The 25,526-nt window shown below is 41.9% G+C and overlaps 2 protein-coding genes across 9 annotated transcripts in view; both read right to left on the bottom strand.

Moving 5' to 3' along the window:
• LOC114789459 (probable palmitoyltransferase ZDHHC14) overlaps window positions 1–17,889 on the bottom strand; it is a 45,182-nt gene extending 27,293 nt beyond the window's left edge. For 2 of the 3 annotated variants that reach the window (XM_028978728.1, XM_028978730.1), the window contains exons 1-2: window positions 17,409–17,889; window positions 15,617–15,904 (exon numbers count right to left, since the gene is read on the bottom strand). In XM_028978728.1, coding sequence (XP_028834561.1) covers window positions 15,617–15,855 — 239 coding nt within the window. In that variant the 5' untranslated portion in view covers window positions 15,856–15,904; window positions 17,409–17,889. Of the gene's footprint in view, window positions 1–15,616; window positions 15,908–17,408 lie in introns of all 3 variants that reach the window. The other variant, XM_028978729.1, reaches the window with a different exon arrangement.
• Window positions 17,890–20,722: 2,833 nt separating this feature from the next.
• The window catches only part of LOC114788578 (AT-rich interactive domain-containing protein 1B-like), a 147,325-nt gene continuing 142,521 nt past the window's right edge, over window positions 20,723–25,526 (bottom strand). For 3 of the 6 annotated variants that reach the window (XM_028977266.1, XM_028977272.1, XM_028977280.1), the window contains 3 exons: window positions 24,733–25,498; window positions 23,661–23,791; window positions 20,724–23,550 (listed from right to left, as the gene is read on the bottom strand). In XM_028977266.1, the coding sequence (XP_028833099.1) occupies window positions 21,838–23,550; window positions 23,661–23,791; window positions 24,733–25,498 (2,610 nt within the window). In that variant the 3' untranslated portion in view covers window positions 20,724–21,837. Of the gene's footprint in view, window positions 23,551–23,660; window positions 23,792–24,732; window positions 25,499–25,526 lie in introns of all 6 variants that reach the window. The other 3 variants (XM_028977297.1, XM_028977288.1, XM_028977306.1) reach the window with 3 other exon arrangements.

Raw genomic sequence — 25,526 nt, 5'->3', positions numbered from 1 at the left:
TGCATCCCATGTTATATAGTTACATACAGCTATATATAGAACGCAGGCAGTTTACACTAAACAGGACTTTACCACTCCAGATGGTTAACACCTTGGAGAAGTTTCCATTTAGGTGGCACACCATGCCAAGCCTGGCATGGCCATTTTCAACACCTATAAGGCCCCACAAGGATCTTGTGGGACACTGTTCCAGCCCTCCAAAGGGCGCATACACCATTCATTCATTCATTCACTCTCTCTCACACACACACACACACACACACACACACACAGCCATTTTCAAGTTACCCATTCACAGTGCCTTTGGGTGGTGGGAGGAGAACCCGGAAGAAACCCATGGCAACATGGGGAGGGCATGCAAACATCACACGCAAGGCAAGGACACCGATTTTCAACCTCCTCTTTTGAGATGTGAGGCCAAAGCGCTACCTGCTGTGCCACAATTAAAATCACAGAATTGTACTTATTTATTGTATTCAACCCAGTACCGTTAACAACTTTTAATATCCTGCTTTTAATAACATTTAATTTCCTGCTTCAGTTATTTTACTTCATTCAAAACACAGACTGAAAAATAATTAACAGTGAAATCAGTGAATCAAGCCCCTCCAAAGCCAAATGCTCCTTCACTACTGTTAATGCCAGGATGGGTGGGCAGTGGAAAGACCCGGACAGGAACAGTCGTGCTGACAGTCGTTTATCCTGATCACGCTTTCCAAGCACCCAGGCTTCACGTGATTCACAAGCCACAGTGGAGGAAAGAAACAAACAGCCTACTGGCCTTCTAGGAGCTTTGTTCCGCTTGTAAATGGATTTTACTACGGCGCTGACAGATGTTGCTTTTATGAGAGGATGGAGGGATAGGAAGGTGAGAAAGAGAGGAAGAAAATGAGCAAAGAAGGGTAATGAAGTCAGAAAAGCACACATACACACTTCAATTCTGTTTTGGCACCTTTGTTAACCATGGTAATAACACCACCACAATCTAACCTAAGTATAATGTTTTTTCAATTCCAAGTGAGGGCAATCAAAATGCCCATTCAGAAACAGTGTATAGAAATTAATCTCTTTTGTGAGGGCATGTGGTACTCTAAAAACTACACACACAAAAAATGAGCTAATTGTTTTTTTTGTTTTTTTTTAAGAATCTAGCATGACCGCTGAAGTGTGAGATATTACTGGGGTACAGAAAGATTCTTAGATGCAAACCAAGGTGTCCACACAAAGAAAGACTGGGTCATCAGGGCCTAGGGTAACTACAGAAGCCAGTGACTACAGAATAGGAGACACCTGTCAAACTGATACCAGTACTGGCTTGATGTTCACATACAACTCACAAACCATGATCGACTAAAATATTTTTTTTGTCAATTACCCAGCAGGATTACTTAAACCAAAGCCTTTTCAGTATGTCAAAAAATATTTAACAGAACAAGTGTAACAAAATCACTAACCACAGACATGCACCTACACACACATTTCACTAACAATGTAAATGACCATTTAAGCCGCCTTGACAATCCTAGATATATTTATATATATTTATATTTACAGCATTTATCAGACGCCCTTATCCAGAGCGACTTACAACCAGTAGTTACAGGGACAGTCTCCCTGGAGCAATTTAGGGTTAAGCGTCTTGCTCAGGGACACAATGGTAGTAAGTGGGATTCGAACCCGGGTCTTCTGGTTCATAGGCGAGTGTGTTACCCACTAGGCTATACCACCTATAATGAAGTTGCACAGTGCAACCTCAAATTATTTACAGTGGATACAACAAGAGCTCAGCAATAAAATGAAACAGATATTTCCAGCAAACAAATCCCTCAATTTTAATTAAAGTAAAAAAAAATGTACACTGTTCTCAAAGTTTAGAGCCATAAAAGTCTCAACTCAATACACTCAATTCCCTAAAAGGATGGATATGATAAAGGTAAGAAAAGGAAAAAAATACACACAAAATTTTTTTTTTCCTGAAATAGGAAATAGGAAAGCAAATTAGGACTGAATTGAAATAACTGACCCCTGAAGACTCACTACAAAAAAAAAAAAAAACAGGATCAATGATCAGTAGCATTAGCTTTCACATCTCCACCCATCCTCAGGCATTTAGCTATTAGGGTTGTGATGATTACTCTTGAAACAGATTTCAAAATTATTTTAATGTTTCACCACTGTATTAACATATATTAATCACATAAATAAAATTGAACTTCAGAAGCTATTAATTGCAGCTTTTCAGACAGTTAAGAAAAGTAAAATGTGTAAATAAATTCACTGTCCACATCTATAGGTAGAACCGCTCATTTGTTGCTGTCAAAATCATTAACTTAAATGCAGTGACAAAAAAAAAAAAAAAAAAAAGTTAAACCTGCCTACATTAGAACTTAACAGTTCACAAAGTTAAAGTGCAAAAAAAATGAGCATGTTCATGTTTTCTGCGCTCAGCATTGAATGAAGAGGTGAGAGAATATTGCCACTACTGCTGAACACTTTCTGCACAATCCCTTGCTCTTTGCAGCAGTGGTTTGTTGGAGTAATCCACAAAGGCTAAAAAAATAATAATGCAAGCTCTCTAAATGGGTCATGAATCCATGGTCCTGGATTTCTCCATTAGCATCTTTTGGTTATCCAAAATATTGCCACAAGAGACCTCAACCACTTCCTGAATTAGTCCCATAGTCTTGGTTGTCTCCTGTTGGTGTTCTACCATGAACTGTTTTGGATAAGTTCTTTTGGATCTGTTTGCACTGTGGTTAATTGTCAAACCAGTTAAAGTTTTTGGGTTACTTCATCCATTTCCTTGATTGCTTCACTGACAACTTCTTGAAACGCACAAAGAAATCTGTGGCACAGTAGAGAGTACCAGCAACACTATGGATAGCACTATACAAATAACCATGTGAGAAATCAACAGCTTAATTATACAACAGTATTAAGGCATTGTGATACACAGCAAGCTCAGCACATAGTGCACATAATAAAATAAGTCCTCTGCATTTAACCAATCACTTTATGAGCAGCCATGAAAGGCGCCGGGGAGCAGGGCGTGGGGATGGGACCTTGTCCGCTGCCTTACCGGCTAGGCCACCACTGGCCAAAAACGTGCTACCTGACCAAAAAATAAAACCCTGGCCATGGTGGTGACAGTGCAGAATCCTAACCACTAGACCAGAAGGGAAACTATTAAAATTCTGAACACAGATTTTACTCTGAACAGCAAAGACAATGTGAACGGAACACCTTGTGAAGGACTGGAGTCATCAGACTGCTGGTTGGCTGCTGATGTTGCTGCCATGGCAGTCAGATGCAGAAGAGGGAGAAACAGGGTGATTAACTCTCCAGCGGTAACAGGCCAAAGCCATTACCCAACTGATTATCTACCCAAACTTCATCTCCTCCCCTCATATAGATAGATCAATGGCTGCAGTGCATTATCGGCACCATCCAACTCCAGATTTGAAAACAGCAGCGGAAAGATGAGGGCCGCTCGGGAGGTGGGCAATATATAAATCCACTTCAGGAATTGGGATGAAATGCTGACCGTTAAAAATCTGACTAATGCATGGGTAAATATGTTCCTTAAAAATCACACTCCAAAGAGGAAGAGCTATGTTATCTCAGGAAATTAATTAATCTGGTGACAAAGCGCACTGGAGAACTTGCCTATTTACTTCAGACACAGAGCTTTGGGGACAATTCACACACCCTTGTAATTGCTGCCTTCCTGGCACCCTGCTACGGCACACACACAAACGAGAGAGCTGAGAATTTTTAGCGTGGACTTCGGAAGGTTTGAGTTGCTATGGAAACACTAACCATCCACACTAGCTGACATGGTACATTTAAAACAAGGTAGTTGCCCTGGTAACAACCACAGGAGTATGCTGGAAAACAGATGAAGATGAAGTTCTCTTTTTAAAACAGACAACCAAGATGACAGGACTAACAATCGATCCTGACTAATTTGTCAATCAATAAAAGCAGGAAGCAGAATCAGTTTTGTATTGTGTAATATTTATATATTAAACTTGTGATTTGGTGGTGGGGATTAAAGTGCTATAACTATATGCCTTGCTTGAGGAACAACATGGCATTTATTTTCTCTCCTTTTCTCAAAACACAATTTTTTACAGTCTGGGTGCCTCGAGATCCACATGAAAATACAGAAATCGGAGTGTGCAGTAAACAGAAATTAAATTATTGAAAACTCTGATGGGAATGTGGTGCTGCATGTCATCATCATGGATATAAGTCATAGATTACATCTGAAATGAAGAGAAAGGAAGAAAAAACCCACAATGAACAGTGACAGAAGTCCACTGAAGGAGAAATTATCAGCCAGAAGTCTCCTGAGACCTCTGAAGGGCTGATAGTAAAAAATCCTGAGTCTGAACTTTCCATGCCCGAGACGTGGGGGGGCAATGCAACAATTTTTAATATAAAAAGCTTATGTATAACCCTGATCATCATTATTGTGTAGCAAGGTCAATGGATGTAATATTAATTGCATTTCATCTTACATTTACAGCATTTATCAGACACCTTTATCCAGAGTGACTTATGATCAGTAGTTGATCAGTCCCCTTGGAGCAACTTAGGGTTAAGTGTCTTGCTCAGGGACACAATGGTAGTAAGTGGGATTTGAACCTGGGTCTTCTGGTTCATAGGCGAGTGTGTTACCCACTGGGCTACTACCACCCATAATATATTAATTGATATACTACTTCCCATCCAAATATCTGTTATTGTTTAGCACAAGCCCACGACTGCAATATTTTCAGCATTGCTCCTGACACTAAATCACAACCAAAGACTACACCGCCATCAACAAAACATTTAAGAAAAATGATTATATTAAAGCAATCAAAAGACTGTCAAACCCATTTGGCCTCATTCTGACTAACCAGTTTGTAAATAGTTTTATTGTAATATTATTTTCCAATGTTATGTTCAGCTGCTCTCATCAATGCTATTTTGGTTCATTTGTTTACTTGCATACATTAAAATTGCCACAAAATACACACAGATCAGATCTGAAAACGAAATTTGGACTGACTGAACATATCTACATGTTACAACCACCATCCATTGGTAAGCGGGAGCTGAAGCCCTCCCTTAACCGGAGAGAAAGGCAAGATTCTCTAAACTGTTAACAAAAGCCCCTATGAGTGAGAGTATGCGTGTTTGCAGCAGTGTGAAGCCTATGACGAGACGCCACATGGCCCCAGTCTGAATGAGGCATTCAGGGACAAAGTGAATTAATAGTTGACCAATTCTTGAGGAGAATGGCTTTGCTGATAAGGTAACAGTAGCCATTTATCCTGAGGGCCTTGTTCATAGTATTGGCTGCAATTCACCAGCCCAGATGTCCCAATCAGGATAAAATGGACTGTGCCAGGCGATGGGGTCCAGCAGTGGGGAAGACAATGCCAGTCCAGCCCCGACTCAAACATACATGTTTTCAATTACAAATTCAAAGACTGCTGGAGCCACTAAGATATACAAACCATATTTCTGAGCCGTGGAACAATTGCCCAACATAAACATAAATGCCAGAATGGTATTTCAGCAAAAAGAGCCTGAGTGACTTGTTAACAGAGTACTGCCCTACACGAGAATTACGCTCAAAAGACTCTCTCAAATGTCATACAGGTATCAATATCTAATATATAAACAAAACAGATCAGTGCAAATCTTCCATATGCTGCCACACCCCTAAAATATATAAAGCCACAGAGTCTACAATGAATGAGTAAATTGACCTGAGTAAATTTCTTTAATTAATTTCTGAGATAATTACAACATGACCTGCAAGTGTTTAATTCATAAAACACAAAAATGCAGGAGAACTGGCATCCAATTATGTCTCCACTGGACCCCCTCGGTGCAATAAAGAGCAGTGAGGTCAACCAATTACAAATTGCCACTAGGGAGACTGCGGCTTCGGCTTCTCGGAGTCACATGACAAGACAATGGCTGAAAGAAATCTGTAAGGAGACTAGTTCCACGCTACTCTTCACCACACAATAAACAAAAGGCATCTCAGCGTGACAGCATATAAATCTGTGTTTTGACCGATTTCTTTTTACATTTACGACATTTTTTAAGACATCCAGAGTCTTACAATCAGTAGTTACATTGACAGTCCCCCTAAAGGCACTCAGGGTTAAGTGTCTAGCTCAGGGATACAATGGTAGTAACATGGGGTTTGAACTTGTGACTCTGTGGTCTTCTCGTTCATACGGGACTGTGTTCCCTACTAGGCTACTACCACCCCTGGACTGGGGTTGGGGAAAGATTTACTAAAAAAGTTACTTTCTCTGGGGAAATGACAGCCGCCATGTTGTTTTTAAAGTACGCTTGATTTACGGTTGTCTTTTAAAAAAAAATTTTTTTTTGAGGCAATACTTGGCAGTAAATGGATCAATTTCCATGACCGCTTATTGCAAGTCGGGGCAGCCAGTGGCCATCCTGGGACTCAAGGTCAACAGACACAAACCCCCCATTCATTTCAAACCTATCTATAATAAAGAGTTTCCAAATCACTGAAAACACACGTCTTTGGACTGCAAGAGGAAGCTGGAGGAAACCTTCAGCAAAACAGGGAGAGCATGCAAACGCTGAGACTCAACCTTGGAGACGTAAGGTGCCAACCAATAGAAATTAGATCACAGGAAAGTGTGTGAGAGCCAATTAAGCATTCATCAAAACATGTGACTGCACTCTTCAACATTAAATACATGTGGCAGCAACTGGCGGTGTTGAGGCCTCGAAAGACAGGTAGGCCAACTGAATCCAGCCAACATGCAGAACATGTTTATTTAAATGTGAAGATAATTTAGGCTACACTTCTTCATTAGACTATTATTATTATTAATTAAATCGACCCTTACTCCTATTGTCAGCTCATGCTGAGAACAGAAGTCTCAACAGCCCCCACACCTATGCTCAGTCTAAACCCCGCCAGGGCAATCAGGAATTTGACTTTTCCATGTGCTCCCGTTGTGCCTCTAATAATCCTCTGCGCAGCATTATGTGACTTTAGGAGAAATCGATAGGGCTTTAATCTAAACGCCCTGAGAGGAGCCAACGAAGCTTCACTGCACCACCTGTGGTTTTGCAGATGGGAAGAGAGGGCGGGATTACCTAACACTGATCAAACTCAAAGAGGGGTGACAAGAGCTCAAGATCCACACGTGATGACCGCACCATTACAATAACCTGCATGTTGTACTTACATTACAGCTATTCATACCATCAACAGAGATGCATGTCACATTCAGCTCTCAGTCCTCAGAATTTTGTAATGGACCACTAAATTTCGTCCCACTCATTACTTACGCTCTCATTTCTGCTCATGAGTCAATTTGGTGATAACCTCAGGTCAATCTTAAAGTAAGAGAAATGGCCCAGCAGATGGAGAGAACATAAAAAAAATAAATAAATAACTGTAATCCCATATCTAAATGAAAGATATTCCCCATTCGGTTTCATGCTTTTATGCAACATGCCTCAGCAGTTTATATATTACAGGCCAATACAAAGCTGCTTGTGTTCATATTTGATTAATTAGATTATAATTTTATAATATGAATAAATAAAATAGTAATTCTAAGCAGGATGTATTATACTAGTCTATGATCTATTATAGAAAATGAATCATGTGTGAACTGTTAGTAGATTTTGAGCCGAACACATTCCACATACCAGGCTGACACCTCCAACATTCAGATCTGGCACTGTCGTAAACAGCATCATAATGCTGGCGGCCTGTTGCACCCGCATCCATTAAAAGAGGGGCAGTTGCCAAGGACAAGTGTGAGGTCATGGAAAGGCTCTTTGATGATTAGCAGTAATGGCGCTAATAATGGAGAGGTCAGGACGAGCAACAGCCCTAAACAGCGGTGCCAGGATAATTAGAACTACCCAATTATCTGGGAATGTGGAAGAATGACAATACACTCCTACTAAACACCAGACTGGTGTGAACGGAAGGAACAACACAAAATCATTAAAATAATACAGTTAAAGATGACCTTCAAATAAGAAAAAAAAAATACAAAACTAATGTGAAATGACTCATGGGAAGATAAAAAGAAAAATGTATAAATGTATAATGACCAGACTGAGACTTAGCACTTGACATTCACACATAGCTTAAATATAAAACATAAAACCAGTGTAGATGGATGCGGGTGACATTTGTTTTCTTCTTCTAATATATGGATTATGCAAATTGTTCAGCTTTCAGAACCAGCCTGTCTGACAAATATGAACACTAATAATAAACTCAAGTGAAGTGCCTTTCGGTATTTTTGGAAAACATAAGAAGACTACATCCATTAAACAGCAGTACGCACAGCACGTGAAACAACGGACTCAGCAGAGACGTCTGATACTGCATTAAATCGTACTGCAAACATTACAGAGCACTAACAGCATTTCCTGGCAAGCGAAAAATTGAGGTTGTCAACTGAAGTACCTGTAATGGGAAAATGGCCCAGCATGCCCTGTCAGTGGAAGAGGCCAAAAAACTTTCAATGGGTGAGTAGGATAAGGATAGTTTCTGCTTGCACCAATCAAGGCTGCACAATAATGTGAGAGTTGCAGATGCAAAGTGAATGACTAATGACATGGATCATTTAGAATTATTTCCAGCATTTAGCAGATGCTCTTATGCAGAACACCACATACATTAATTCACAGATAGATACCTGTAACTATGCAATTAATGATTATCTATTAGGACTAACAATAGTAATATACAAAGAGACAGATGGACATAAGATACCTTAAGTGATCAAACAGTGTAATAACGCAATATTAATAGTTTAGCTTCATTTGATTATAAAATTATACACTGCTAAAAATATAAGACATCCTAGATCTGAATGAATCAAATATTCTTAGTTAAGTTAAATATACATAGTTGCTGACAACAAAAATCACAACGAAAATTATCGTCTCAGTACTGTGTGTGGCCTCCATGTGCCTGTATGACCTCCCTACAGCGCCTGAGCATGCTCCTGATGAGGTGGCATATGGTCTCCTGAGGGATCTCCTCCCAGACCTGGACTAAAGAATCCACCAACTCCTGGACAGTCTGGGGTGCAACGTGGCATTGTTGGACAGAGCGAGACACGTCGTCCCAGATTTGCTCAATTGGATTCATGTCTGAGGAACGGGCAGGCCAGTCCATAGCATCAATGCTGCTGACACACTCCAGCCACATGAGGTCTAGCATTGTCTTGCATTAAGTGGAATCCAGGGCCAACCTCTACAGGGGTCTGAGGATCTCATCTCAATACCTAATCACAGTCAGGCTACCTCTGGTGAGCATATGCTACACCACACCATTACTGACCCACTGCCAAACCGTTGATGCTGGAGAATGTTGCAGGCAGCAGAAAGTTCTCCAGGGCATCATTAAATGTCCAAATGGCAAAGGTGCTGCTTGGTGTTGGGCTGTGAGCACAACCCCCCACCTGTGGAGCTCACCTGTTGACTCCACCTTCATGGAGTCTGTTTCTGACCGTGTGAGCAGACACATGCACATTTGAGGCCTGCTGGAGGTCATTTTGCAGGGCTCTGGCGGTGCGCCTCCTGTTCCTCCTTGCACAAAGGTGGATGTATGCTGCTGGGTTGTTGCACTCATACGGCCTCCTCCACGTCTTCACTACGGCTGTTGAATTTTTTTTGGATAACCAATGCATTGCGATGCACACATGCATCAATATTGCATCGATGCAGTGCAGAACATAATCGATCATATCATAATGACATTGCTTGGTGATTTTCTGGCGGTGGTATAAAAATTATCTGGAAAAAAAAAAAAACAAAAAAAAAAGTCATGCCAGTAGTGACTGTGGCAGCTTAATCGACAGAGATTAAGAGCTGCTCCGGATCGGAGATTCATGCTGCACGGCACCCGGTTTCTTTCTACCACAAAACACACACAAAGCGGTAATGGAGGAAAAGCTTATCTTTTCCACCAGAGAGCCACAACAGGACATTACAGTAAAAAAAAAAAAAAAAAAAAAAAAAAAAAAAAAAAAGCACTCTTAAACGGTCTGTGTTCAGTCCACGCTCACCTGACTCCATGGACGTCTGATCCAGGCAACTTTCTGCCATTTGTGGTGTCAGGGGGGAGCGAACTGAACACAGAGCATGTTCACAGGATTGTGTGAAATGGGATGATTAGTTTAAAATCAGTTGAATTAAAAAAAAAACGAATTCTGTAAAGAATACTGTTTGGAACTAAGATGTCAGAATAATGTTTTTTTTTTTTTTTTTTTTACACTTAAGAATAAAGATTTTGACATGCAACTGTTTATTTATTATTAATTCAGGTAAAAATTGGTAATGTTAATAGAAATGTATTACACATTAAAATAAATGATTTTTCTATAAATCAGGTCTATAGATACATCAAAATTTACAAATGTTATTTAATATAATCTTGACAATGGAGGCCTTGAACAGAATCTAAACAGAAAACGTCTAATTTCTATACTGTGAATGAGTTGATAAAACACTGAAAAACTGACATGTACTTATTCAGTTTTTTTGAATTACAGTAGAACAGTAATGTCAGTTCAATTCTTTACCTCTCCTCACTGCAGTGAAATTAGACATTTTGAAAAGTTACTAGTGGTTACAGGCAACCATCTTGGAACAGAACAATACAAACATTTTTCGGCTCATTGTAGCAAATCAAAGCATCCACACAGGGGTATGAGACCATTACTATTGAATAAAAAAAAATAATAATGTGGCCATATAGAAAATGTATGGCATGCATCGTGATGCACCAATAATCGTAATCGAATCATGAGTTCACACCTCTAGTGGTCCCTCCTACAGAAACACGCCTTCATTGCCTATAATTTCCACATGTAGTCTATTCCAATTGCACAACAGCAGTGTTGCATCCTAAGTGGATAGTTTGAAGTTACATTGTGTTGTTTAAATGTTCCCTTTTTTTGAGCAGTGCAAAAAAAATTTAACTGTAGGGTCTGTCAAAGCCCTTTGAATCGTACTGTATGTAATATTGGGCTATAAACGAAATAAATGCTGTGTGGGATACAGCTAATAGCTAAAACAAGAAGAAGCCTCATCAATATTTAAAAAGCACCAGTTCATGAAATATTCCCATCCATCTGCTCAACAATAGCTTTAGAGTGCTAGAAAGTGGCCACACACAGGCACGATACAACAAATGATTCAGAAACTCTATCTTAAGCACACAGGCCAACTGCTGGAGCCGATGCTATAGAAAAAAACAAAAAAAACTCCTCAAACCAACATTCAGAGCAGACAAATAAACACACAGCCTCAGGCAGGCGACACATTAGCATAATGACAGTGCAGTTTATGGCAATGAGCAAATGAGATATAAACAGTTCAGCATGCAGCATCTCGATTGCGAAATTCAGAGGGATTTCCTCATCAGCAACCCTCACAGATTTATAGGAAATGAGTGTGTCGTGAACTGAGAACAGTTGCTGCCTTGTGTCACTGATTAAACAGTTCCTAAAACCAAGAAGAGGGGCTACTGAAAAGCAAGGCCCGACACCGAGACCTGTACCGTACTTAAAAGCATCCAAGCTACTGGTTGATCTTAATGGTGAGATTTAAAAAGAGTGTTACAAAGGGCCACTGATGTGCCAAGCAGACACACACACACACACACACACACACACAAAATCCAATTCCTAAATAAAGAAAAAACAGCTGCAGGGATCAGCCAGGATGAAGATGGGGATTATACACAAAAATGTGTGTGGGTGCACATCTCCTTCCATGAAACACGTCCCTTCACAGTGAATATACAGACAGGGATCAAGCTGGTGCCTCAGCAACAAATCAGCCAATCAGAAATATAGTTGTGCTCAGGTCATGGTCTACAGACCAATGTCGGTGACCACAAATCACCATCAGCTCAGCTGGCACTCATTACAAACATATATGTGCATCGGCCAATACTAGAACAAATTAGGGCATCTGCACCCATGTCACCATGTTCCCCCCCACTTCATCTGCATGTATTGGAAGCAAGCATGGCACTGCAAACAACCTGAAATGGTAAAAAATGTTGTCCATAGCCCAGCCACAACGCATTTCTTACAGGATGCATATAAACCATAAACAATAAAACTAAACCCACAACCTCTGTAGAGAACAAAGGAACTAACTGGTTCAAGGCATACAGCTGCTGAAGAATCATTCGATCAGGCCAGTTACTACAGTGGAGGACTGTCATTTTTAGTCCTTTTATCCATGATTATTTTAGTCTAGTTTTAGTCAACGCAAACTGATTAAGTTTATTAATTTCATGAAGATGTAGATATTAACTTCTTAAATGTCATTGACTATGGAATGATGAAAGCCATATATGAATCTTGAAAGAATCCCAAAGGAAACCCTGAAGAAACAGTACAAATAACCTTACCCTGTTTGGCAGAAATCTCAGCAGACTGTTTTTTTATTAGAATTTCTATGCATACAAAAAATAAAAAAGAATTTCCTACATGTCTCGACATGCTCCGTAAAATCGTGGTGACTTTCTCCTTTGTCAACATTTCCTTTGCCGGCAGCGCTGAGTCTCGCAGACGCCTCTGACCCACCATAGACCAACATCAGCAGCTACGGTTGATTTAAAAGGGATGGTCTGTTAAAAGGGGAAAAAGACAATCTCCTGTTCAACTACTACGGTTTGGAACTTATTCATGGACATTTGCTCAACTCATTTCAACCTGTGTAGATAAAAAGGTAGGAGCAGTGACAGGAGCTACTAAAACATATAACATTATATATAAAAAAGGTATGCGTCACAGTGAGCTACAAAGAATAATTTTTTTATTAATATTTGGAAAGCACATCGGCATCTAGAAATCACCCAACGCTTCTTTCCACGCTTGAGGGGAGAGCAGATAAACCGGCAGGAAGCCGGGAGAAGACTATGCAACAATGGATCTGTAAACCTGACCTTTCTGAAACAGGAAAAGCCAGGGGGGAGGAAGCTGGCTTTTTGATCATAACTGACAGAACGTGCTGACTAACCGAATAAAGCTCCTGAGTACCTGATGGGACAAAATTAAAAAGGACTGGGATTCTGCTGACAGGCTTTGCTAGACGTGCAGTTTAATGTGTCTGGGTCCTGATATGTTTATCGCAGTAAACAAAAAAGAAATAAAACACTCACAAAGGGCACGAGTGCAAGAAAAAAAAAAAAAAAAAAAAACAGGTCAGAGTCTCAACACAACCTACGATCAGACAGCAAGGGGGAACAGGAACATACCAGAGCGACAGTCATTCATCTCCACAGGGACACACACAGCATCAAAAGCTAATTGTATGATCAGGAAAGATGTCATTCCTTCCTGCTGTGTGTGTGTGTGTGTGTGTGTGTGTGTGTGGAGAGACAGCAACACACAAACCCGTCTCTATTTGGGATAGCGATGCAGAATGCACAGCAGGCAATACTGACTTGGCTGTAATAGTATCGGTTGAAAACTTTGTATGAACCGGTGAGTCATGTGATGAATATGTACACGCAGGAGTGAAATAAAGACTCTGCAGAGGACGGATCTTAGCACCCAGATGATCAAGCCTGTAACTGATATTCCACCAACATTCTAGGAGCCATGAATTTACATTGTATTTACATGTATTAAGCCCTTTGTGAGTGTTTACAGATCCATTGTTGCAAAAAAAAAAAAAAAAAAAAAAAAAGACAGACAGTGCTTTTCATTTAGGTGTGTGCTCTGTTCTGTGTAGAAATCCTCTGTTCTGTGACAGCAGCTAACCTTATATTAGTATAGAAGAAGTCAGAGTGCATACATGGCTGACTGGAACGTGGTGGTAGTGGTGCAGTCAGCCTTATGAGACTAAGCAGAGTTCAAGATCACAAGTGTTTGGAGGAAACTGGCGTACCTGATGGAACAAAATCAGACTGGAGATCTTAATTCTACAGATTTACCACAGAGCAAAGGAGACTTCTGACACTAAAGGAAACTGGTGAAGGTGGATAAAGGACCAAATGGGTGCATCAGCCAGCGCATGAGGGGGTCACAGCCAATAACAGACTAATTAGAAGAGGACATGTTACAAGTGATAGTTTCTGTTCACACAACAAAATTAGTCCACTGCATTTACACCCTCACCCTTATTGGCAGCCATGAAAGGTGCCCAGGGAGCTGTGTGTGGGGACGTTACCTTGCTCAAGGGGACCTCAGTGGCACCTGGATGTTTCAGGATTCTAACCCTCAGCCTTTGGTCATGAGTCCGCTTCCTTACCCACTAGACCACCACTGCAGGTGGTGGCAGTGGTGAAAAACTTTGGGATGTTTGAGATCAAAGTGATGTTCTTGGCACAGTCTGTGGACATGTTTAATTTTACCCAAAGACAAAAAACATACGTAAACAGAGGAGGAAAGGAAGGTTCTCGCTAGATTGAGCAGTTTTCTTCTTGGTGTTTTGGGAAAAAGAACAGGTACTGATGACCCCAATTCTCATTTCATTATGTTTGGTCGCAGCAGTTAAATACTCCACACATAGATTTGGCCGTTTTGTGTGGGTTTTAGTGCATTTTGAGACAATTAAGCTGCTCTTACACTATCGGGCAAGAACTCTTGTACTGATTTGCATGTGTGATGTATAAATAGACCAGTAACGTGAGGAAGTAACGTGTGTGAGAGCTGTCAGTCATCACCATGAGCTCCTCCCACTTTAAACTATGTTTTATAAAACATAGCCTTATATTAGCGAAATAAAATTGCAACCATTAAAGCACTTTGAAAATAAAGCGCCACGTGACTTCACTTTACATAGCTAATGAACAAATCTTTGACATATCGGTTGAAAGCCAAGTAGGGTTGTAATATCGGACAGACAAGTCGTTGATTTGGCTTATTATTTTCAATTCATCACTTTATCATCCGTGGGTTCTTCAGCATTACAACACGAATGTGACTTCTCTGCAGTATAAAGCATTCTGAGCAAAACATAATCATCATCATCACTGTTATTATTGCTGTTAAGGCAACTGATCCCCTGTGTTAATTACAGCTTGTTCACTGCATGGCAGAACACTCAACCAGATTCTTATACCTTCGTGTCAGCAGCTCAAGAGAAAGGCGGTGATTAATCACTGAGCTGTTCTGCTAAAGGTACCATTTCAATGCCAACTCCTCCCTGTGCCAATATATTCCACAAATTCTTTGTGGGAGATGTAAGGATTCATCTACAGAGTGCCGGTGCGCAAAACACTGGATACTGAGGGCACTGCCAGCCACACACTGATACGTAACACACACAGCTACAAGAAGCACATGCGCTGGTATTCACTTCCTTTTCTGGAAAGGAGAACACAAAAACAAACATCTGGGTCGAGAGCAGTTGCACGCGTGCGTGGGTGAAACTGGGTAATCATGCCGGTGTGTGCTTTACAAAACTCTCAAAAGACAAACCTGGTGGCTGTGAGAGCGGGCAAAGCTTTGCAAACATTTCAGAAAAAAAATGTCCATCAGAAATTCCAGGCAAGGAATTTCACTTTCACTACTGTTGGGAAAACAGTGCGGGAAGAGTTAAAACGTGGGCTTTTAATACTCACTCAAAAGCAAAGAAGAGTCCACTTGTAACCACGATGAGGACCAGGGTGAGGTAGAAGACCCCCGTCTGCCTTGCCATCATGATTCTCCCGTTGCAATAAAACTTATTCCGACCCGGGAAGGTCTGCCACTTCCTCCTGAGCGTCCCTTTGTTGTACGGGGACTCCATAGGTGTCGAGCTACGAGTGTTTATCTGGCTGTACTCGCACTGTCGCATGGGCTCCCCTACTCCGAAATGCATCAAAGAATGCAGAGGGCTCCACCGCGATCAGAGCAATCCAAAGGTGAAGCTGCTGGCGGAGGAGATAAAAGCGTGGGGTCACTTCATGTTATTAGAGGCAGGCAACAAGCTTACTGAGCCCATCATTATCTTCACAGCAGCTGCTTATTACTATCTGCTCCGGCTACTCAAACGGCAACAGGCTGTGAAAAGCATTCGTCAGCAGTCAAAGGAGGATCCGATCGGAAGTGTGACGTAAGGGGAATATATTAGTAGTTGTTCATTTGAAGTGGCGCACAAATATACTGACTTTTTTTTTTTTTTTTTTTTTTTTAAAGCTAAAAACAGACATTAACTTCAGCCCCTTAGTTGGATTATGTAGAATTCCATGGGTGTTCGATCAAGGAGCTTCTCCAAAAGCAAAGTGATTGTCATTGTGAAACACTGCAGCACAGCACAAGGTGACACAATGAAACGTGTCCTCTGCTTTTAACCATCACCCTTGGTGAGCAGCCATGACACCGTTGCCCGGGGAGCAGCGTGTGGGGACGGTACTTTGGCGGTTCGGGACTCGAGCTGGGAACCTTCCGATTACGGGTCCGTTTCCGTACCCACTCGTCCACCACTGCCCCCTGTGAATGTTTTGCCAAGAAAGCATGCGTCTCCATGCAGGTCTCAGTTTTACAGTTTCTTGTGTCAATGTAAAACAGGGCTGTGACAGTAAATCATGATATAGCGCAGGTATACACACCAACACTAGGGTGGTAATAGCCTAATGGGTAACACACTCGCCTATGAACCAGAAGACCCAGGTTCAAGTCCCGCTTACTACCATTGTGTCCCTGAGCAAGACACTTAACCCTAAGTTGCTCCAGGGGGGGACTGTCCCTGTAACTACTGATTGTAAGTCGCTCTGGATAAGACCGTCTGATAAATGCTGTAAAATGTAAAAAAAAATGTAACACTATTTCGGTTTCAGAAAAGCCGGATTTGTTGTTTTTTTTTTTGAGCAACTGTTAAACTCCAACTAAATGTCGCTCTGGATAAGGGCGTCTGATGAATGAGACAGGCTAGGTGGGGATCCTACAAATTAATTAAATGATGGAAATCGAATGTATCATCTTACAGGCTACTAATATATATATATATATAAATATCACATTTCAGTAGAGACCTCTATACGTGACTTACTCGTAATGACTAACACGGGAATTGTTCGAGTCAGACGGACACCTGTAACTGTGGGGTTTCAGCCCGTTCAGCACATTTACGAGACGTGTCGCTACGCGAACAGCCCGGTTAGCTGCGGCTTCTCACAGAAACTGGCTCACGAATCACCGAGACCCCCCCACCCCAGCACCACGGAGCGGATACACTCCGCGGAACTGGGTTTTTTTTTTTTAAAGCACACGCTTCCCAGACCCGAGGGTAGCTGTTAGCCACTCAGCTACCAGCGCTCTCTGGGCGATTATGGTTTCCTGAAAGTCGGAGTAAGTTGAGTAATATCATTCGGGAACGACATGGGGGGGAAGAGGTAAACTGGAAATATATGGAATCATTAAAAAAATACTTACAGCAGCCCGCTCTGAAGCCCCCGTTTGAACCCCACGCCGCTCCTCGTCTTATCCGGGTTTACTGCGAGCAGCTGTTAACAGCAGGCGTAACATTTTCCCCTCGTAGTGTAAATTAACACCTATGTTGGCAGCGTTTTGGGATATTTCTGAAGCCGGGGCTTCCTTTACACACTCGTACGGACGGGGCGGATCGTAGGGTGCCTCCGCTCAGTCGTGGGCTGGAGGAAAGAGCTCCATCCTCGCCGCTGGACGCCCCCCCCCCGACAAAAACTCCCCACAAGCGTCGCTTTCCGCAAAAAAACGGAGGCGCGGCAGTCAACAAAATTCCGCCCGCCGAATATTCGCCAGGAGTTCGGGGATTAGAAGGGTTAAAGAAACGAGCTCGGGTCTAGCGTGGCGGAAAACCAGCAGCTCCCGCCGCCGCCACGGCTCGCCGCTGCCACCCCGTAGTTGTGCCGCTCTCCTCTTCAACTCATAAACACGACCGCGCATCACGGAGCGGATCCGCGCGGGGCATGATGGGATTTGTAGTGCGGCGCGTCCGCGGCTTCCGGTTTCCGATAGGCGTTTGTTACACGTAAGTTGACAGTAACGTGCGGTTTTTTTTTTATTAGTCTATTTACGCAAGTGGATGACTTTGCGTTTCAGCATCAGCAAAGTTTCTTTATCCCGTTTTAGATGCAAATACTTGGGATGCTTTTTTAGAGCTGCATTCAAGTCAAATTTTTACTATACATTCTTACCACATTTCTGCTTCTGAGGCAAATGTATTTCTTGTTGATTCATTTATCTGTGACTCTTTCCTGCAGATGCATCAGTGAAATGCTTACCAGAGTTCACACGCAACACATTTTTTATTGGAGATACCATAAAAATGTTCATTGTTCAACATCTTGTAGCCATTCAAGTAAAACAACCAACAGTTATGGAACTAGCTTTCTGTGGTCCTCTTGTGCAGCATTTGGCCGGGTTTTGCATGGAAAGCTTGAGATTTTATCTAAACTTACACATATTAACAATTAACAAGACTATCAAGATTTACAAAAAAACAAAACAAAAGTTCTTTATTTGATGACATAATACTGATATCAGTTTGCAACAAATTGAAAAATTTATTTTTGCAAATCTCCATTATAAAGCCTTACAGACAGAATCATGGACCATGATTGAGCCCTGGGGCCCCTCTTGATTCACCAGAAGACTGTGAATTAATTTGTTAAGTATAGGTCACCTCTTACGAATAGTGTTGAAACAGTCTGTATTACTGTTATACTGAGCTGTAGGGCTGCTCCGTATTACAGTGCATGGTTAATTTTGAGTTAAAAACAAAGATCACCTATAAAATAATACAAAATAAACCAAACAGTTCTTTTTTGATATTGTGTGTTGCCAATTTTCAAAGCCCAGACAAATTGGTACACATGGTGAATGGTTGTCATGGAAATCTCTACAGCACTTAGTATTTTTTATTTATTCATCGAAATCTGAATATGAAAACACATTGTCCATAACCTTTTTGTGCATAGGCTCCCTTTATTCGTGAGTTTCCTGACTTCCCAATCCCTGCAGCAAATCTATATATATCTGATATGATTAGTCACTCAGGAGTACATCAGGACAGTCATGTCAAATCACAGTTTAATTGAGGGATGTGTCTTCTTCACTCTATAATGTGAGCTCTTTTCGGGAATGCTGTTTATGTGGTCATAATGATGATGTCCTCTCACTTGACCCTGCAGTATTTTTACCCCCGCTTTACTCCCACCTATCCCTCATACGGCCCTCATAGCCTTCTGCTCAGTTGACCCACTCCCACCACCTGTGAATTGCCAGGGTCTGTTGCATCGTTTTGACTGGTGGTTGAGTCACGCACTCATGTTGCCTCTGTACCAGTGCTTGACTTCTGCTGAAGCGCCCCGTCACTTAGACCGGAAGTAAATTTTCATATAATGTGTGGGATTATGTAACTTACATTTGTGTAATGTGGGCTATTGTAAGACTGTTCTACTAAATGCATTCTAGGTCTGAAGGCCCAAACAGTGCAAATGTTCCATCTTTAATGGTGGTCTTTGGTGGTCTTCAGTCATTCAGAAGATTGGAACATGGAGTGGTATTGAACGATGAGATATCAGGACAATTATTAGGACAGTTATTGGGATGGTTAAATATAAGACTATAGGACAATTACATCACAGTTCACTGAATTTAGTGAAGCAGCTGGTCACATGACGTAAACATTACAACAAAGTGGAATGATATTTAAAGAATGTGCCGAGGTCATGCTCAAGCAATCAAAATGCTCTGTGATAATGAACCATATTGTAATAAATACATGCTCAGTGTTTTCTTTTCTGTTTCAGTGCTTTTGAAAATGAAATGATTGTCATTGTGATACACTGCAGCACAGCACACAGTGCACAGAAAACAGATGTCCTCTGCTTTTAACCATCACTCTTAGTGAGCAGTGGGCTGCCATGACAGGCGCCCAGGGAGCAGTGTGTGGGGACGGTGCTTTGCTCAGTGGCACCACTACCCCTTTTCCATTTAAAACTAGATCCTTATGTTGTAGTTAATTGTATTATTAAAATCAGAATTTTCATTATATAAATCAGCGGAAGATTTTAAAATGTCTGTTTGACAGAATATTGATGAATTGTTTGAACTTGCACAAGAACAAGAAAAGCAACCCAGGCTGAGATCAATGCTTTTGAGGAAGATAGGTAACAGATATCGCAGGTCTGGTCATTACAGACACTCCAAAGTCTATGCAGTTACCTGCCTCTGTTCACACTGAACTGTCAGTGTGACACTGCTGACGAGTTGAATTTAGGGTAAGAGTGCTGAGCCTTAATCACTATGCAGCAGCAAAGCTGCCATAAGCATGATATATGATTGTAGGACGATGGAACAAAAGTCACGTAGACGTAGCCTCAGCCTGCTCCTCACTCATTTTGTAGTTTTCATGAGGGCATGTTATAAAACATACTCTAACCTTAAATAACTCATGCTTCATCATAGATAGTAGTGACACAGAAATCATAAAGAAGGCCCAAAGGTTTTGTTAAGGGTTTGTTCCTTCGCATAGAATGATGTAAGAGCTGTACACTCACTGATGCCTGAAGAGATTATCCTGGTTGTAAATGTACTGAGAGTAGGTGGTCAATCTTCTCCTGGTTTTTTTTTGTTTGATGTACTTTAAACATATGCAAGTAAACCAAGTGTTTCAGAAAGAGTGGGTCTGGCCATCCAACTTGAATTTCTGATCAATTATTTAATGAAAACTCCTCATTGGCCTGACAATGTAGACAGGAAGAGAGTGCAGACTAATAACAATTTGTATAGCATATAAATAACAACAACAACCTTTATGTATTTGGAAAGCCAGAAACAAAGGTGAAAAGTTGCACTGATTATCACAAGGCTGCTTGAAATCAGCTACAGTATTGGTCATACTGATTTTTATTTTTTCATACAGGAAAACGTACACCACCCCTTTTCAAAACCGGACCCAAATAACAAAATATTCATAGTCATTATAGGTATAACAACAAAGACAATAATTTTAATCATTAAAAACTACAATCACTTTGTAGTACCACATTTTTGAAAGAAAAGATCATGAGAACTAATCAAAAGTCCAAAATCATAAAAATGTATGTTCAATGTACAACTTTCTATTTACATAGTGGCAACATATGGGGGAAAGGACACAAATCATAGCAGTACAAGTGCTAAAGAACTGTTCTTCAGTTGATCTCAGCTCAGAAATAATGACAGTAACAAGAACGTGTCTCTGAAAAGCTAACATGGTTAATTTCCAGTACACTGATGCAATACTGCCTACCCATGGTCAAATCATGGATTGTAGTTATAAAAGGGGGAATCACATCTCACAGTCACCTACAATAAGGCAACTTGCACTATATCCTATTGCACAATTCATTTTGAGAGATGGATGCATTACATCATCTTTGTAAAATCAGTGTTTCTCAAGTGAGTGGCAAAAGAAGCTTTATATATACACAATATGTCTCTTTCCATAAATAAAACACCTCCCAAGAACATGAAGTAATATCACAGGTACTGACAGGAACATTTATAAAATTACCAAACCTTTAAAAAAAAAAAACTGAAAACTGAAAGTGTGTCCTTGGTTTACCGAAAAGAAAACCTTCAACTTTGGTTAAAACAACAACGAAAAAAGACATTCACATAACAGCGAGTATTAAATATTTGTATTAAAATTATTTAATTTTTTGTCAAACCCCTCGAAATGAAAACTTTAATTGCGCAGAGGTGATATGCATATATTTATTTATATATATATATATATAAAAATGTTATTTTTGTACTTTTTCTTTGAAATATAAATAGAAAAAAATCACTGAATCTTTGCGATGCTTTGGCTCTAGATTCAGTCCCGCTTGGGTCATAAGTGGCCGAACTGAAAGAGCACTTGAGAGACAACGGAGGCCACAGATGTGTCAAGCGCAGACGAAATGGCGATGTCCAGCAGCCGGCTCTCAAACAGAATAAACTCTGACCGGTTCTCCTCGACCTTGGCCAGAGCCAGAAGCGCTTTGGCAGCTCGGCACATCATGCTCATGTTGGGCGGGTCCATGGGGGCATGGCCCATTTGCAACAGGCTGTGAGGGTTCTGGTGGTACTGCACCATGGTAACGCCATCCTCCAAGAAGCCCATCAAGCCTCCCACACTGCCTTTCTGCACAGCGATACCACGGGCTGCGGTGGTGTCACCTTGCGCCAGGTTAGACAGGAAGGCCACAGCCATCTCGCGGTACACCTGATGCCTCCGGTCGCCGACAAAACGCACCAGCGTTGCGAATAGCTTGTCCTGCCGACTGTAGGGTGGTGTGGCCAGCAGAAGGTCCACGTTGCCATCCTGGACACTCAACTTACACAGACACTCTAGCACCAGTCTCTGTGGGGTAAGGTTTGAATGCGGCCCTGCAGAAGGGAAGGGGTCCTGGGCCTCTGCAGAGGGGCACACCATCCAGTGCAATAGCCCATTCAGTACGGGCAGGCAGATGCTCTCTGGGTAGACAGACAGGTCCAGCTGGCCTGCTATGTTGGCCAGAGTCACCAGTGTGTTCTCCCGTAGCGTAGTCAGGCAGTCCCACCACCACTCATCCTTGCTGCAGGACAGGCCCTTCTCTTCCTGAGGCTCATCCTTGTCGTACATCGGTGTGTGACGCTTCCTCTCTGGGTGCTGGTGGTGCAGAAGAAGCAGCTGGCCAAGGATCAGCACGAGGCCGGCGTGTCGGGACATCTCTGTGTCATTGCCAGGGATGAAGGAGAGGCTGCGGACAATGTTGGAGATGCAGATGCAGCGCTTTGCCAGAGCGTCCTGCCAGTCAACCGTAGTAATAAGTGGGGTCTCGTCCAGAATGCGAGCTTCATCCTCCAGTATGGTGATATGCTTCTTGTCCTGGTCCTGCTGGAGACAGAAAGGGTAGGAGAAAGAGGAGGACGTGTTTTCGTCTTCTGACAGAGTGTCTGTCCTGCGGCAGAGTACATCGTCGATTGTTGCCACAATGCTTTTAACTCTTTTATCATCCTTTTCTTCCAGGACCAGCTCAGACTTTCTCTTGCGACTCTTGGCTCCAGGCTCTCGGACGAGGTCGCTGCATCTGTCAAAGTGCAACTGGATGTGGACAGTGGAGTCCCCCCCCCCTGCCTGCCAGTGAAGCAGGCCACTGGTAAATTCCTGAACGGCCAGTTGATCTGAGATGTCCTCCAGGAAGTCGTCTTTGTGGACCACCTTCACAGGCAGCTTGTCAAACTTACTGGCTTGTTTGGGTCTGGGCTCAGGCTCAGATGAAGATTGTCCATTAAGGGTATCCATTTGTTCTTCCGGAACCTTTCTCACTTCCTCTTTGTTCTCCTCTTCCTCCTTTTTCACATCTATTTCAACAACAGGCTCCTTGGCTCCTCCCTCTATCACTCCGCCCTCTACCTCCGGTGCCTCTGGGCTTGAGGCATCATCCTCTCTCTCATCACTGACTGAGGCAAGAAGAGTTTTCTGTGCAAAGGTTCCTACTTCATACTCCTCAAGAATGCCAAAGATCTCAATCAAGCACCTTCTGAAGTATTCCACAATGAGCTCCAGGAACCCAGAAAGCTGTCGATGAACATAAATAACACCAAAAAAAAAAAAATCAACCCTGCTCCATATATAGCACAAAGTATAAAAATGTATTTTAGATACTAAGCAACAGTGTCTGTTGGTACCTGGGAGAGGTTGAAAGATGCCACAGTGCTGTCATCATACAGTAGAATGTTGATCATATCCAGTGCCCATGTGCTCTCAGCCAGCAGCCCAGATTTCAGGGACATCATAACTCGCCAGGCCTCAGGAGTTCCTGCGAAGCATGTAAAGCATCATTAGCAGTTATAGGAGTATTCGTTTTTCACACTCTTTGCAGAACAATGTATATAGGATCTTAGTTGAATGTCTATCAATCGTTCATACAATCAGCAGGACAATCAGAGCTGAAACAAGTAACTCTAATTATTGGAATACAAAAAATATTCAAGGTAAATTCTTTGCATTGAGGCTTAGTTTATTTAGTCACCAACGTCCACCTATTAAAATTGTAGAGGCAAAATATTCAGAAACATTGATTTTCTTTTGGTATTGAAACAGTTGCTTAAACATTTTCAAAATCTGATGGAAATTGAATACAGTTGGAAACTGAACAATTCCAGTTGGATTATTAGTACTACTTGAATTGTTCATTTATATTTTATTTTTCCTGTTTTGTTCCTTTGTACTCAGATGGGCTACAGCAGTGGATACAACACTTTTTTTTTTTTAATAAAACTAAGGACAAATAGGTTAACCTGTAGGTTAAGTTGTATTTAATCGTTTTTTTTTATTTTCATGTACTTCATCATAAATGTTTCACAGAAAGCTTGATTAAATGGGCTTAATTCTGGAGCCAACAAGCCACAGGTTTTAAGCTTTGATCTTGATGAAAGTGTTGAGTTTGAATAAAAGACATTTTTGAATGAAATTCAACAGGAAAAACAGCGAATTGCTTGTTCATTTTAAGACGCCTTTCATGTTGCATAACACACTATTGATATAGTTGTTTAAAAACACAAAAGAATGATGAATTTGAGTACTCAATGAAAAAACCGACAGAGGATTCAAATACAAAAATATTTGATAGTTGCAGCCCTAGTTACAACTCAGGGTTGTCTTTCTCAGGGACGCATTGGTGGTCTTCTTGTTCATAGGGGACTTTGTTACCCACTAGGCTACTACCACCCACCTAATAGTCATTACATGATTACGTACCAGTGTCCTTTGAGGTTAGCTTTCTCCTGGACTTTAGGACAGGCTGTGCGCCCTCTACTGATCCCAGTGGGTAGTTGAGGTCACGTCGGAGGTTGGGTGGACCCTGGCCGTGAGCTCCACCACTGAGTGAGCCTGGCATAGGCATGCCTGGCTTGGCCATCTTCATATGGGACATGAAGGCTCCTTTGCCAGAGGGCATATGTGCCTCCATGGAGCGCTGGAATGAGGCGGGGCTGGGGGCAGGTGATATATGATTGGGCATGGAGGAATTTTGGTAGGAAGATTGACGTGCATTCATGGGGGGCATGGCACTTGAAGACGAGGACATGAACGAAGACTGGCGCTGGTGCCACTGACTGTCTGGTCCAGACCCCATGCCATCCATATCACCCATGCGGGCCATGCCTGCATAAGGGCCCATCTGAGAGGAAGGTCCTGGCCTGGTGGGGTATGGGTAAGGCATGTCTGTCCTTGAGGGCCACATATTTTGCTGAAACAAATCACCAGAGCTGGAGGATGCTGGTCCAGGACCCATCATCTGAGGGGGCATGCCATGTTGTGGGGGACCCTGGGTAGTGCCCATGCGATCTCGGCCATAGGAATATGGGAACTGGGCCTGCATGGACCTGCGATCAGGCCCAGGGTAGCCACTGCTGTACTGGGAATACATCTCTGCCTGCTGACCACCATAAGGCATGCCATATATGTCACTATCATGCCTTTTTCCAGAAGCACCGTACATCCCATCCATAGGTCGCTTGTAGCCCTGTTAAGAACAAAAGTGTTTTTTTTTT

Source organism: Denticeps clupeoides, chromosome 1 (assembly GCF_900700375.1).
Source record: "Denticeps clupeoides chromosome 1, fDenClu1.1, whole genome shotgun sequence".
Taxonomy (NCBI): domain Eukaryota; kingdom Metazoa; phylum Chordata; class Actinopteri; order Clupeiformes; family Denticipitidae; genus Denticeps; species Denticeps clupeoides.
This window is presented reverse-complemented; position numbering and strand designations above follow the sequence as displayed.